Source organism: Crassostrea angulata, chromosome 5, assembly GCF_025612915.1.
Source record: "Crassostrea angulata isolate pt1a10 chromosome 5, ASM2561291v2, whole genome shotgun sequence".
Classification (NCBI taxonomy): Eukaryota; Metazoa; Mollusca; class Bivalvia; order Ostreida; family Ostreidae; genus Magallana; species Magallana angulata.
Genome location: NC_069115.1, coordinates 25,710,861 through 25,725,570, shown reverse-complemented (window position 1 = coordinate 25,725,570; position 14,710 = coordinate 25,710,861). Strand labels below are relative to the sequence as shown.

Genomic DNA, 14,710 nt, shown 5'->3' with positions numbered 1-14,710 from the left:
CCCTCCCTTCTCCGAAGGGGGGCATAAAAATAGTGTTCTACTCCAATCAGACAGTGAACTAATAGAAGAAGTTTTTTTATACATGATACATACTGCTTCAGGCTGAGGTTTGTATGTGAGGGGTCCTTCCAGCTGCCACTTCTCTCCTGCCATATGCTGACCCTGGGCATCTTCAAAGTCAATATTTGCAATCAATCTGATGGCATAATTGGCTTTAATAACAGGTAAGGGTTTAATGGCATTTGTTAGATCAGGCTCATTTTTCAAAAATCGAGGAGCATCTGGGAGTGTTTCTCCTGGATAAAGTGGGAACGGGGAATCCTGAAAATAACAATATGACCAACAATAACATAAATATTAATATATTCAGAGATTGAATCCTTTTTTTTGAAAGATATAGTCCTGTAACTGCAGTGGTGTGCACACAAATTAAGTAACATGTGTTAGAACATTATGAAAATTTGTTTGCATATATCCTTGAAGTTATTTATGGGAGTTGTATATCTTTTTTTTCAAATGATTTATTGCTTATAATTACATTTTTTAAACTTCCTGCTTTGTCTGCAAATGTGATTATTATGTAAAAACTCCTCCTTTATCCTAAGAGTAAGTTTAAACTCATGGAGGGGCCACCTTAAGGTAGCTCGCGGGTTTACATGCTTGTGAGAAAACCTACCTTGAAAATCTGTCCACGTGATCCATAGGTTTCAGAGTTTTATTTCTAAAATTTATTTGAGATTCGTCTACGCGGTAATCATGTTACCGTGTTTTAAATACCGTGTCATTAATAAAATCAAGCGACGCCATTTCAATGAAATATATAGTAAAATGCACATCTTAGTCGAGAAACGCATTTCAAAATTATGCTCCAAACTTTTAAAGGATTCAGACGAAATTAATTATACTTAACACAATAACAGAGGAGATAATTTTGAATCAATTCATAAAAAATAATCAGTATGTGTTCTCGGCCAATTTTTGGCAAAACAACTTTAAAGATTTAAAAGATTACTCCAAACCTTATATTTTCATTACGACGTTAGCCCGACGTCATTATCTCCTTACGTCTGAGAACCCAAAAATTGAAATGCATTTATTGACAAGACTAGCTGATTAACACATTTTAGAACATGTAAATATTAATTATACATTATTGTGAATGTTATCAAATACCCAAATGCAATTAATGTAAGGCTGCAAAGATACAAAAAATTGCTATTTTTGCTTTTATGAAAAAATTGCCGGGCAACTACTGACATAAAAGTTTGTAATCGTATAAAATAATTAGCTCAAGCCAAAAGAATTTCAAAAATTTGATCGGTAGTTAAAATTACGGAAGTTATAATTGTAAAAAAAAAATAAAAAAATAGCGAAGTTAATGCCTACGGTTCAATTGATTTACTTGTCTATTTTAAAACATGCATGATTTTAAATGGAAGAATTTCAACGCACACTCATACTTTATAGAACAAAATATGACAATGTATGTGACATCTTTAAATTTTCAGATAATAATAAATGTTTGTATAAACAGTAATAAACTGCATTTAAGCTTTTTGAAATATTTCCTTTTATACTTCTAAATATCTCGATCAGACATTTGTCATTTTTTTTAAAAAGAAATGTAGCCTATGAGTTTACTATGACGGTCAACTCTTTACGTCGATTCCTACTGTGACGTCAGCAAACCCGCGAGCTACGTTAAGAGATACAAACTAGCTGCTGGTCTGTAGCTCCCTGTAAGAAAAATTTTCGGATTAACAACCTGGGAGCTACATTGCCACCCATTGAAATAATTGTGTATTAATTGCACACAAAAACATGTGCTAGTTTTTGACTTATTAACCTTTTTTATATGCAAATGCTATATAAACATTTAGACAGTATCATTGTATTCGTCAGGCAATTTACTACTGATATCGTTTATGATAAGGTCTATTCATTTAACAGCCCTTAATCATATCAGGTATTCTTCCAGAACTTCAGAGAAATCGACTCATTGCAAACAGATTTGTCAATGTACAAGGTGGCAAGAAAAATAACATTTCATTAGATGAATACTTAGAAATGCTTAAAGGAACTTGGACACGATTAAAGATCAAAAATTTTATTTTTATTTTTTATGTATAAAACAGTTAACTGGTGCATTTTAAATGATTGACCAAAATATTGAATGTTACAGTCAAGTTACAAGCAAGTTACAGAGCTAAGAATTGATTGTTATGTAAACAAAGCTCGAGTCTTATAGTTGTTTACAAAAAATGTAATGTAGAAAATTACAATTTCTTAGACAAAATGACAGGCCAAAAACAATTTAAACTAATTCAATATCTTCATAAATACTATTATCAACAAAAGAAAGATACATTTGATTGAAACTCACACCAATACAACACACATGTAAAAAATGACAATACTGAGCTTTGTTTACAAAACAAAGAATTATGAACTCTGTATCTTGCTTATAATTTGATATTTGACTTTCAAATTTTGACAAAGCATTATAAACCTCTATATTCATTAGTATAAACATTAAAAATGGAAAAATAAAATTTGAAAATTTTATGTCAAATCGTGTCCAAGTCCCTTTAAGATTAATTCTATGTAAGAATCAAAGATTTGTCAGATAACGGCTATAAGGACCAAAACTTTAAGAAAAATAATGGAATCTGAATTTTCCTGGTATATGCACACCTGCACATTGTGTCCTAAATGCCAACAAAGTTTCACTAAATTACATTACTTGAGTGGTTTAAGAGGAGTTGCACTTACAAAAAAACAGAACTGACCAACTGACTGACAGACTTTGTTGCGTAGGGTATAATAAAAGCCATTACAGGTTGAAGTTACAGTGCACTGCTTGTTTAATGGTGAATTTACAAACTTCACATTGATTTGACTACTTATTAGTCATCAAATCAATGTAAAGGTGTGTAAATAAACTACCACTATCTGTTGAAAGTTGGAGTATTAACCAAATATACATAAAATTGATTTATATTATTATTTACTCACAGAGTTAAATCTGACGGCAGTCTGTCCAATCTTCAACTCACTGACTTCCCCTGGTATGTACTTGCTGAAAATAAATCATACATGTGTTTTTATCTTTTATTTAAATACTGTAGGAGCAGAAATATTCGTTGAGGATTTAATTTCATTATTTTCCTTGGCCACATAAATCAACAAAATTAAATCCTTGAAGAATTTTTAACTCAAGAATTAATACAAGAGATTACAATTATGAGCAAGAGGCCCATGGGGCCACATCGCTCACCTGAGCAACAATGGCTTTATATGGGTGTACAAAGGATATTGTGCCATATTGGCCCCTCGGTAGAAAAACAAAAAAAGAATCCCATAAAATAAACTGTATCCAAATTTTACACTTATTTTCCTACACTTAATCTTTGACATTGTACCCTTATGAAATACCATTTTTATCAAAAATAAGATCTTATGCAAGAAATAAAACTAAATTTTTGGTAGGGGTTATACACTGTTAACTCTACTTCCCTTTATTTTAGTTCTGCCCCCTCACTTTAAAAACATGATCAAATTATATATGAGAATATGCATGTATTCCCCTGCGAGATGAAATTCATGATTTTAAGAACTTTAATGAACCGTTCATGAAGTTTCATGATGTATTCATGACTGGTTCATAACTGGTTCATAAAGGTGGTTCATGAATTTTATTCATGAATATATTCTTAAAATGTAATTCATGAACAAATTATGAATATACAAGAATACAGGAAATTATAGTTCTAGGTATTGAACATTCATGAATTTTCATGAAGTTCTAATTTACGAAATATATAATTAATTTCAAATACTTTTATAAATTACATAGTTTACTCTAGTATTCAGAACATTATCTTTTTAAAAAAAATTATACATCTTAAAATATTAATAGTAAAACAGTCTTCATGAACATTCATGAATATTCATGCAAACACCTATATAAATGTGGCATCTTTAATTTTGAAAAAGAAAGATGTGATATATTATAGTTATATTATTTATTCAATTCTAAGAAACATGTAAATTCATTGACAACAACGAAGGTCTCAGACATCATGATCAAATGGTCATTACTAGATCCTAAATTTGACGCTTAATTTCTTCATTGTTCAATTTATATATTTTTTAAAAATGATATAATTTATCAGTGAATAATCAGTCTTTGCAGATGATACATTATGGCTGTTAATGTTGTTAAAAATCTTGTAAACTAAACTGAACAAGAGGCCCATGGGCCACATCGCTCACCTGAGGAATAATAGGTATGATAAAATCAGCTTAATGGAGTCATAATACAAACTATCTGGACAATGTACAATAATACATGTAGATCCTGTATAAATAAAATCCATTTTCCCCTGGATATTCTTATGTTTATAATCATTAGTCCCTTTTCTAACAAGATGATTTTATAGTCATATCATATGTTGAGTATTGCAGTTCTCAAAATGATCCTTAACAATAGTTTATATATTAGATATAAACGTACATCAAACTCTGAACCTTCTCGGGAGGCCAAAGAATTGTCCTGGGGCCAAATTCTTAACAATTATAAAGAAACATCTGGCTGATTAGTTTCTGAGAAGATTTTTAAAGATTTACCCTATATATTCCTTTGTTAAACTTTGACCCCCCCATTGTGGCCCCACCCTACCCCTGGGGATCATGATTTTCACAACTATGAATCTACACTACCTGAGGATGCTTTCACACAAGTTTCAGCTTTCCTGGCTGATTAGTTTCTGAGAAGAAGATTTTAAAAGATTTACACTGTTTATTCCTATGTAAAACATCGACCTCCCATTGTGGCCCTAACCTACCCCCAGGGTTATGATTTTCACAAATTTGAATCTACACTACCTGAGGATGCTTCCACACAAGTTTCAGCTTTCCTGGCTAATTAGTTTCTGAGAAGAAGATTTTTAAAGATTTACTCTATATAATCATATGTTAAACTTCGACCCCCCATTGTGGCCCCATTCTACCCCCAGGGGTTATTATTTTCACAACTGTGAATCAACACTACCTGAGGATGCTTCCGAAGAAGATTCAGCATTGCCGGCAGATTAGTTTCTGAGAAGAAGATTTTTAAAGATTTACTCTATATATTCCTATATTAAACTTCGATCCCCCATTGTGGCCCCACCGTACCCCGGGGGTCATGATTTTCACAACTTTGAATCTACACTACCTGAGGATACTTCCACACAGGTGTCAGCTTTCCTGGCCGATTAGTTTCTGAGAAGAAGATTTTTAAAGATTTATTCTATATATTCCTATGTAAAACTTCGATCCTTCATTGTGGCCCCACCCTACCTCCGGAGATCATGATTTTCACAAATTTTTATCTACATTACCTGATGATGCTTTCACACAAGTTTCAGCTTTCCTGGCTGATTAGTTTCTGAGGAGAAGATTTTTAAAGATTTACTCTATATATTCATTTGTTAAACTTCGACCCCCCATTGTGGCCCCACCCTCAGGTGAGCTAAAAAGGTTAAGGTTACAATACAATAAGTTGTTAAAGTTGGTTTCTGGAAGAACAGGCTTTGTAAATTTTCTTAATAAATATTGACAAATTTTTTAATTTTTTAAGCTTTAGTTTTTAAGATCTGTGTACAAACATAGAATTGTGAGCAAATCTCTGTATCTTGCTTATAATTCGAAGCTTAACACTCAAATATGGTTAGTAAATAGAAATTGTAAACAATTAAACACAAGAAACATGCACTACATGTATAACAAATAAAGAACACAATTTATTTTTTCGAAATGAATCATATATATACATGTATATACCTACATATTTCCGTCAGCGATATCAAACTCTATTTAAACTGAATAAACTCGAGAAAATGCCGAGCATCTCAACAAAACCTATTGCATTAATCTACATGTACCATTACGCAAAAGATTATGCCGAATTACCGATAGAATGAATTGTATTTCAGTACCCCTACATCCGATTTTGCTTAATTTGCGCAGGTAAACAGTTAACTGTTTGATTTACCGAAGTCTCTGTTTGATTTGATACGTAAAAATCACGAAATACAGACGATAGTTCCCAGGTTACAAAGCATAATGAGAACGAAACGAAAATCAGAACAAGCTAACACCATCGTCATGTGTGAAAACTATCAACGCATTGAAATATTTAGCCTCAATTTACTTCACAAAATCGGCACCAATATATTTTGTATGTTTCAAAATTTCCCTTCATACGCAAACTGTTGCACAACAAGCAAATTCATCATAGTCAGAAAGACCTTTTTCGTATAATGTCATGGCTGCTTTAAACAAAGAACCTCGTTTTAGAAGTATGGAATCATTTTACCGTATGCCGAACCCGAAGCTATTAAACTGATTGAAACACGCCTTTCCTTTATTATTATTTTCGTAATAACTCAGATTTGAAACAGAATTACCACTTAATTTTTGCAATTTATATTTTCCTTCCCATAAGGATAATTTATGCTAAACTAGGTTGAATTTGCCTCGGTAGTTCTTGAGAAGAAGATTTTTAAAAATGCACCCCCCTTTTTCTACAGTTTCAAGGTTTTCTCCGCTTTGAATACAGATCAAACTTTTATTTCTGCAATTTATATTCGCCCTCCCATAAGGATGCTTTGTGCCAAATTTGGTTGAAATTGGATAAGCGGTTTTAGAGAAGAAGTTCAAAATGTAAAAAGTTTACAGACGGACAGACGGACAGACGGACGGACGGACAGACGGACAGACGGACGGACAGACGGACGACGGACAAAATGTGATCAGAATAGCTCACTTGAGCTTTCAGCTCAGGTGAGCTAAAAAGTGAAATAATTTAAAAATTTGCATATTACTTTGGAAAAAAGATTTAGTATACGTTGAATTCCAACTTGTTTGAAGTACATTGTATATCAAGTTTATTAAAGACGTGGTCGGTTGTCAGTCTGTCATAGAAGCATAAATACACACAAGACGAAGTGCGTCTGTTCCTGGGAGAACGACAGAGAAAATGTTCCGAGCACATTCGGTTGAAATTTGGACCCCGTCGAGTTTAGAACCTTTGCGGTTTCTTTGTAAAAGGCATTACTGTTGCACACATTTGAAAGCGATTCATTCTAAGAAGTTACAAATCCGTTACGTAAATATTCCGTTGAGAACTTCCAACAATGCATTTATGATTAGCTGTTTAAACTCAGACAACTACCGTTACTACACTCAGAGTTTCGAGGAGTCCGCCATTGTTAATGAGGTGTCATGTCGATTCGCCTCCGTTACAAAAACACACGACTGAACTTCAATTTGTCAATTAACTTAATGTTAAGCAATAATGAAAATATTTACTTTAAAACATTAATGCGAATTATAGAAATAAAGTATGAAAGAATATTTAATTGAGTGTAAATTATTTTTTAAGTTCCAAAACCTTGAGGGTTCAAAAACGGAGGGGGTTGAAATTTAACAGACACAATTTGTGTAAACCGAACGATATTAAATCGTACGTTTCTTCAATCTCTGAAAATATAATAATGAAAACTTAAGCATTTTATAATTAGTTTCATTTAAAGATATTTTTTTATTATTATTAACATATGTTAAAAACAAATTATTTTACCAAATGAAAGAGTCTCAGAATACACAGTCAGCGAGTTGTTTTGATTCTATTACGTCACTTCCGCCCAGTGATTACGAATTTTGAATGAAAGCAGATGGATCTTCAACATGAGCGATGGATTAATTAAGTATGGAACATGCAAGAAGATAATGCAGCAGATGTAGTTCAAAGTAATGGTATTAAAGGTAATACATGTAATAGTATGTATACATGTATATTGAAATAACTTTTATGTAATAAGGAAGTCAAAACGTATTTATAACGTATTAATTTTTGTTCATTTTTTCAAACATTTCAAAATGGCGGTTTTTAATATGTAGGGAAATTCTTTTTTGACTAACTTATAAGTTTTAACTACATAATTGATAATAAATTACACATTTGATATACCTAAATTGGTGCAATTACAAGGTAAATTTATATGCTGATGTCATTTGAGTTAATACAAATTTTGTTTTTACGCTAGAATTATGCAGTGAAACCAGAATATTGGACACCCCTAAAGATAGTGATCATTGAACATAAATTTCAGTAAGTAATAAATAAATGCTATTGCAAGTAATTGAAAATTTCTAATAAGAATGACCAGTATCATTTACAAATTTGAAAACAGTTATAGTTTCATCGTAATAAATTTAAGAAGTATTTTATTCAAGTATATAGATACATTGAAATGGATTGAACAGCAGGCATAATGCCTATTTATGTTTTCTCCTGAATTTTTCATCTTGTTTCATCTTGTTTTATTTTTCTGCGATATCACTTTTTCTAGGGTATTTAAGCACCCTCATTCTTAAGCTCTAGTGCAATTTCAGCATTATCATTTGATAAAAATATTTGAAATAAAAATCAAATGAGATGATTGAGTGATTAGTTGATGTTCCAAATGTTTTAAACGATAAGTCATAATTATACTGCTATTTGTCATATCATTTTTGTACAGTACAGAAGAGGTACAACTCTTCTGCCACCGAAGGGGCTATATGTGAAGCCTGAAGAATTGCCACCAAGAAGTATTGTCACCAAGACACTTTGGGTTTGTAGAAAATAATCATTTAAAGGATGGAGCATTTTACCTACCATGCAGTAAATGTACATTGCAATATATGGAATACAAGTGAAATCAACATGAGCAAAGGCAAGGAAGATGCAACAAAGGAAGATTTCATAAAGAACATATTGATAGTTATCAACTAGTAATAATATTCTAATGTCGCTTATATTTCAAATCATTGCATATTGGTATGTCAATTCTAATATTGTAACATTCCTTTAAAGCTAATGAGTTAGCATTGATATCATTACTTGTTTTTTAAAACAACTTATTAAACTTACTGATTATTTAAAGTGATAGTCAGTACATAAGAATTATGTGATACTTAAGATATTGTCTCATTATTCTTCAATTTATCATAATAAAGTATTTTATATTTGATTTCTTAGGAGATTTTACCTTTTTATATACAAAATGTAGAAGGTAAGAATTTTCAGCTTATTCATGAACAGTTCATGAAGATCTGATGAACTTATTATTGGACATTCATCAAATGATGAAGCTTCATGAATATAACTGTTCATGAATTATTCATGAAAAAGTATGTTCATGAATATTCATCAACATTTTCTCATGAACAAAAATTCATGACTTTAAAATGTCCAATAATAAGTTCATGGGATCTTCATGAACTTTTCATGAACATTTCATGAATATAATTCATGAATCATTAAAGGGAAAATCATGAATTGTTCATGATCATCTCGCAGGGGTATATATGTACATACTCATCTTCAACTACATTGTAATAGCTAGTAATTGTATTTTATTTTTAAAATTCCTACATGTGAAAGAAGAAAATTGTACCTCAAGACGCTCAAATTAAGAACATTCAAAAATTTTATTGGTCTTCCGCATTATAAACGATTGTTGTTTACCAGGCGTGAACTCGTGCGACGTTTTATAACCTTACTCACTTGATCGATGAATACACTGGAATGAAAAATGTTATCATGTGATATGTTGAAGAACTATTACAAGTACATGTATAATCAATGCATAGGCGTCGGAACTGAGTAGAAGGGGGGGGTTTCCCCTCCCCACTTTTTTGGGGCAAAGTTAGACATAGCCATGCTCAAAACCTTTTTGTTTTTTGCTTCTCAATTATTTAATTGTGTCTGAAAAACCAACAAAGTTGGTGTAGATTTATCGTATAAGGAGTTGGCCCCAAAAAGTTGAAAATGCATAGAGCTATTACATGTATAATCAATGCAAAGGCGTCTGAACTGGGTGGACGGGTCCAGCCCCCCCCCCCCCCCCCCACCACCACCCCCCACCCCCAACTTTTTTTTTTGCAAAGGTAGACATAGCCGTACTCAAAATCTTTTTTTTTGCTCATAAGATTTCTGATCAAGTCTAGCCCCCTACCCCTCTCAATGAGCCTCAGACTGCAATGTATAGACAGGCATATCGCTCTATTTTACTAAGGCCCACCCTTTATTTTCATCTTTATTCAAAATCAACATTAACAAATGGCTACAATTCAAGATGATTTTCCGCTGTAATTTTTTTCTTAAAGTAGTCCGAGTATCGCGCTACGTCACACCGACATGTAAAATTAGAGCCGCGATAAACCACACTTTTGTTTTCCGAGATGTGAATTTTTTACGGTTTTGGTTCGACTTTTACTCAGCGTTTCTTATATCCGGTAGTTAGCTATTGTAACAACAAATGGCGAAGTTTAAGGGGAAATTTTGTAAAAAGGGAAGGGAAAAAATAAATAAGGCTTTGGAAAGTGGAAGGGAATCACGATGGAGACAAGAAACCGCCTCAGCTGCTAACGTTGTACCAATTATTAGCTACGATCATGAGTATGCATGTGACATCCCCGATCCAAGTCAGCAAATTGAAATTTCTCTTGATGAAAACTTGAAAGAGGGGGAATGGCGTGTAGCTATATAGGACGAAGAGTTGTAGAACTAGGTAATAACAACAAACCAAAACAGACAACATTTGTGTGGACCATACACCGTAATTTTAGTTTATATGCTATGGAATATTATATCTAATGTGTTGTTAAAAATTAACTTAGGAATCTTGGCAGACGGATTAAAGTCTTGCCAGCTATGCAGTCAGCCCATTGCACTGGTGAGAAAAAATTTGGATTAGGACATATGTTGCTGATGAGATGTAACTATTGTCAACTTGTTAAAGGACTGATCTCGTGTTGCTATATTTAGCGGTATTTGGCGCAGTTTAGATAGAATAATAACCTAAATGAAAATTCGGTATTTTCATTGCCCCCACGCTGCGCTATTAAGCTTTTTATTGACCCTTTTCCAAGCCACTAATATTCCCAATTGCCGTTTATTAGATAGAGGGTCACGTGGTGCAGTGATAAGCTGTTTGAAAACAATGGTAATCCATGTGGCGAAAAACCCGTAAATACAGCATCGCCGATCAATTTTGAAACATCAAAAACATGTCAGCGACTCTGGGAAATGTTTCTAATTACATATAAACCCTGGAAGAAGTGATTTGCAGAGGGAATTTCAAAGAAAACAGCGAAAACTGAGGGAAGAAAAAGGACGCCGAGGAACGATGTCGGTACTTTCGGTTTGTATTAATTGTTTTCTCACCGATTTACATGAAATAAAGTCATTTAATCAAATATTAAATCCATAGTATTTATTCAAATCAAATTTTCAAAATAAATACTTATTATTTATTTATAATAAACGATTTAACCGAGTGAAACAACCAGACTGGCAGCCGGGATAAAACTATCGCTGGTGGTATTGCTTGGGATGTTAACACAAAGTTGGCAGCAGGTAAGGATAACTTTCAAACTTGGAATGAGACTTAATTAATTTTGATAACAAATAAATAAATCTTAGGGATACATTAGTAAACAAAAGAAAATTGTATTTGATTTTCACAAGAAAATGTTATAATGATTGTAGGCATGATAGATGCTGGTCTTGGAGAGATGCATGTGAATAGTTTATTGTCTGCTATGAATATTCCAACAATACCACCCAAGAGCATTAAGTGCAGAGAAAGAGAAATTGTACCTCATCTAGCAGACATGGCAGAGGAGACCTGCAGGAAAAGTTTTGAGGAAGAAGTTAGATTGTACGTATATTATTGAGTTAACTTTTAAAGAAAATCACTGACTGTTGTTATTTAATTTTTCCCTCTATATGCTACCACAGAAACCAAATATTTAATATATAACCAGAAAATATGCATTTGTTACTTTATTAGAAGTGATGGAAATTTAACAGCAAGTTTCGACGGAGCGTGGCAAAAAAGAGGTACAGGCCGTGCTTACAACAGTTTGACAGGTTGAGTACAAATTTTGATTTAGTTATTGTCCCGGTGATAAATGAAAATTTGATTTTATAAAGGGTTACCTAGTATTGGATGTTTTTTACATCCAAAGTTTAATATATTTGATAATGCAGTGAACCAAAGAGGTTTCCTCTTGCATAAGACAGTTTTGGTTAATATTATTATAGGACATGCAACTTTGATTGGAGAGTCCACAAAAAAGGGTCTAGGGTTTTCCGTGATGAGAAAACGCTGTAGGATTTGTACAAATGCTAGGAAGAAGGGAGTCCCCCCAAGAAAACATGCATGCTCATGCAGCTCTGCAAAGTCCATGGAGCCAGCTATGGCCTGTGAAATGCTTCAAGACATAATGAATACAGGAAAGCAGGTATTTCTGAAATGAAGAAACAGTATCACTTTTTGATGTGTATATGATAATGTAAAATATGGTTTTATTTTTTTTTTTAAATGATGAATTGAAGGTCAACACTTTGGTCATGGACAATGATTCTACCACGATTGCGAGGGTCAAAGCCACTGTGGATCCTAACATCAGAAAGAAGTGCAATTATAGTAATCATACTCGCAAAGGTTTCACAGGCAAGCTAGTTGATATGAGTAACACCTTCAAAGCATTGAAAAATGTTAAAGTTCGGGGTCATGTGGAGAGATGCTTTATGTATTGTGTCAAACAAAATCAACACAGCTTAAAGAAGATCTGCAAAAGATTGTTCCTCATCTGTATGGTATATATATATATATAGAGAGAGAGAGAGAGAGAGAGAGAGAGAGAGAGAGATCTGTGCTAAGTTTTGAAACATTAAATATAATTAAATACATTTTTAGTACATGTATTAAAGTTCATCTTGTTTAGATATTGACTGCAATTTATCAAATTTGATTTCAGGTGAACATAACAAATGTGGGGCATGGTGCAGGAGTGAAAAATCAGGCTACGTACAAGCCAAGGAATTTGCCATATGGTAAGCCTCTGACAGATCAGCCATTACGTGTTGCCCTGGAAGACCTTTTAAAGTATATGTTGGAAGAGTCGAGGAATTGGCCACTTTAGGATCCACGCAAAGTAACGAAAATTTCAACCATATGGTAGCAAGCAAAGCACCAAAAAGAATGTAAGTTTACTGAAAAAGAATCACAAGTGCAAGTATTCTAGTAAATAATATTTCATACTACATGTTTTAAGTACATGTATTTGAGACACACACAATTATGATGAAAGGTTTTATGGCAGATCTGAGAGTCTAAAATCAAGAGTTTCAGCCTCTGTATGCCAAAAGAATGAGGGTTACAAATATATCACTGTGGTAGAACTGTTAATTGCAGATGCAGTTTAGATTGACAGATTGTTTTAATAACTTTTTTATTTAGAATTACCAGTTGTTTGTTTTATTGTTGTTAATTTTGATTTCATAAATATTTGATTGCCAGCACTGGATGAAAAATCAAGTTTCAGCAAAACTGAAACTATATGGAAACCTTGCTGAAACTTGAAGTTGAAGTTTCATGTATAGTTTCCGCAATGCGGAAACCATTATATCGATTCAGCAAGTATCCGTTAGGTTTCAGTCAGCAGAAACTTTAGTCTAAGATTCCTGATGGTTTCCGCAATGCGGAAACTAAATTTGAATCGTGTGAATAGTTGTGTAAATTATTATGGAAATATCAATCAGTTTCAGAACATTTCCGCTAGGTTTCAGTATGCTGAAACTTTAAGTTAAGATTCCTGATGGTTTCCGCAATGCGGAAACTAAATTTGAATCATGTGAAAAGTTGTGTAAATTATTATGGAAATATCAATCAGTTTCAGAACATTTTCGCTAGGTTTCAGTATGCTGAAACTTTAAGTTAAGATTCCAAATGGTTTACGCATTGCTGAAACTATTACTAAATTTAATTTGAGTTTAATAGTAATATCATTTATTTTCAACAGGTTTAATCAAGTTTAATTCTAGCCTAATGATAATGAATCCGTACATACTAAAATGTATAGTAAGGTTTCAGCGTGACTGAAACTATATGTATACGTGTAACTATCTTCAAATGTGGCAAATAAGGCGATTAAGAACCTTACTAAGTAATTAATTGAATTTGAAAAGAAAAACTGATGTCTGATCTTGTTTAATGCATATGATGAAATCATTAATCTTAGGTACTCGGGCACGTGTATACATGTGTATACATTCTTTGTCCAGGTGACCTCCCCTGTGATTTTCCTGTATATTCTGTGTGGATTGCAGGGTTTTTTCTGTCAGGAGTGAACAAAAGACTGTTACATAACATATACACAGTACGAAGCGTGAGTTTATAACTGGAGCCCGGTGGGAATTTTTTTTCAATTTGTGTGTACCTGAGTTAGAAAACTGATAAGTAAATTATAATTATTTAGTAAAATAAATTAATATACCTATTTTGTAAGACTCCTTCTTAAATCATTTAGTTATCATTTGAATGAACCTTGAGGTACAGTAACTAATTAAGCAAACAAATTAAGGTAAAGTCGTTGTAAATTTTTACAAATCGTACCAAATATTCGTACAACCTGAAGTTTAGAGCTAATTCATTTCTTTTTTAATACCACGCCAACACATGTACACAGGAATTTTTTTTTTTAAATTCTACAGTTGATAATAACAAGTAAAACCCACTTGGAGTTTGAGTCTAATATAATAATTGTTTAATTATTTACATGCATTTCAGACTTTACTGCATGTATGACTGTATCATGATTCACTGGC

At 32.7% G+C, this 14,710-nt stretch overlaps 1 protein-coding gene, 1 long non-coding RNA gene and 1 pseudogene across 2 annotated transcripts in view; 2 read left to right on the top strand and 1 right to left on the bottom strand.

Annotated features, from left to right (window-relative positions):
• The window catches only part of LOC128183550 (major vault protein-like), a 182,739-nt gene that overhangs the window by 125,556 nt on the left and 42,473 nt on the right, over positions 1–14,710 (bottom strand). The window contains exons 3-4 of the mRNA XM_052852605.1: positions 3,016–3,079; positions 94–321 (exon numbers count right to left, since the gene is read on the bottom strand). Coding sequence (XP_052708565.1) covers positions 94–321; positions 3,016–3,079 — 292 coding nt within the window. The remainder of the gene's footprint in view (positions 1–93; positions 322–3,015; positions 3,080–14,710) is intronic.
• On the top strand, positions 6,877–9,110 carry LOC128183557 (uncharacterized). Its single transcript, XR_008243625.1, has 3 exons — positions 6,877–7,812; positions 8,094–8,158; positions 8,571–9,110. It is a non-coding gene; the product is annotated as an uncharacterized LOC128183557 (long non-coding RNA).
• LOC128183553 (uncharacterized) lies at positions 10,076–13,026 on the top strand (annotated as a pseudogene).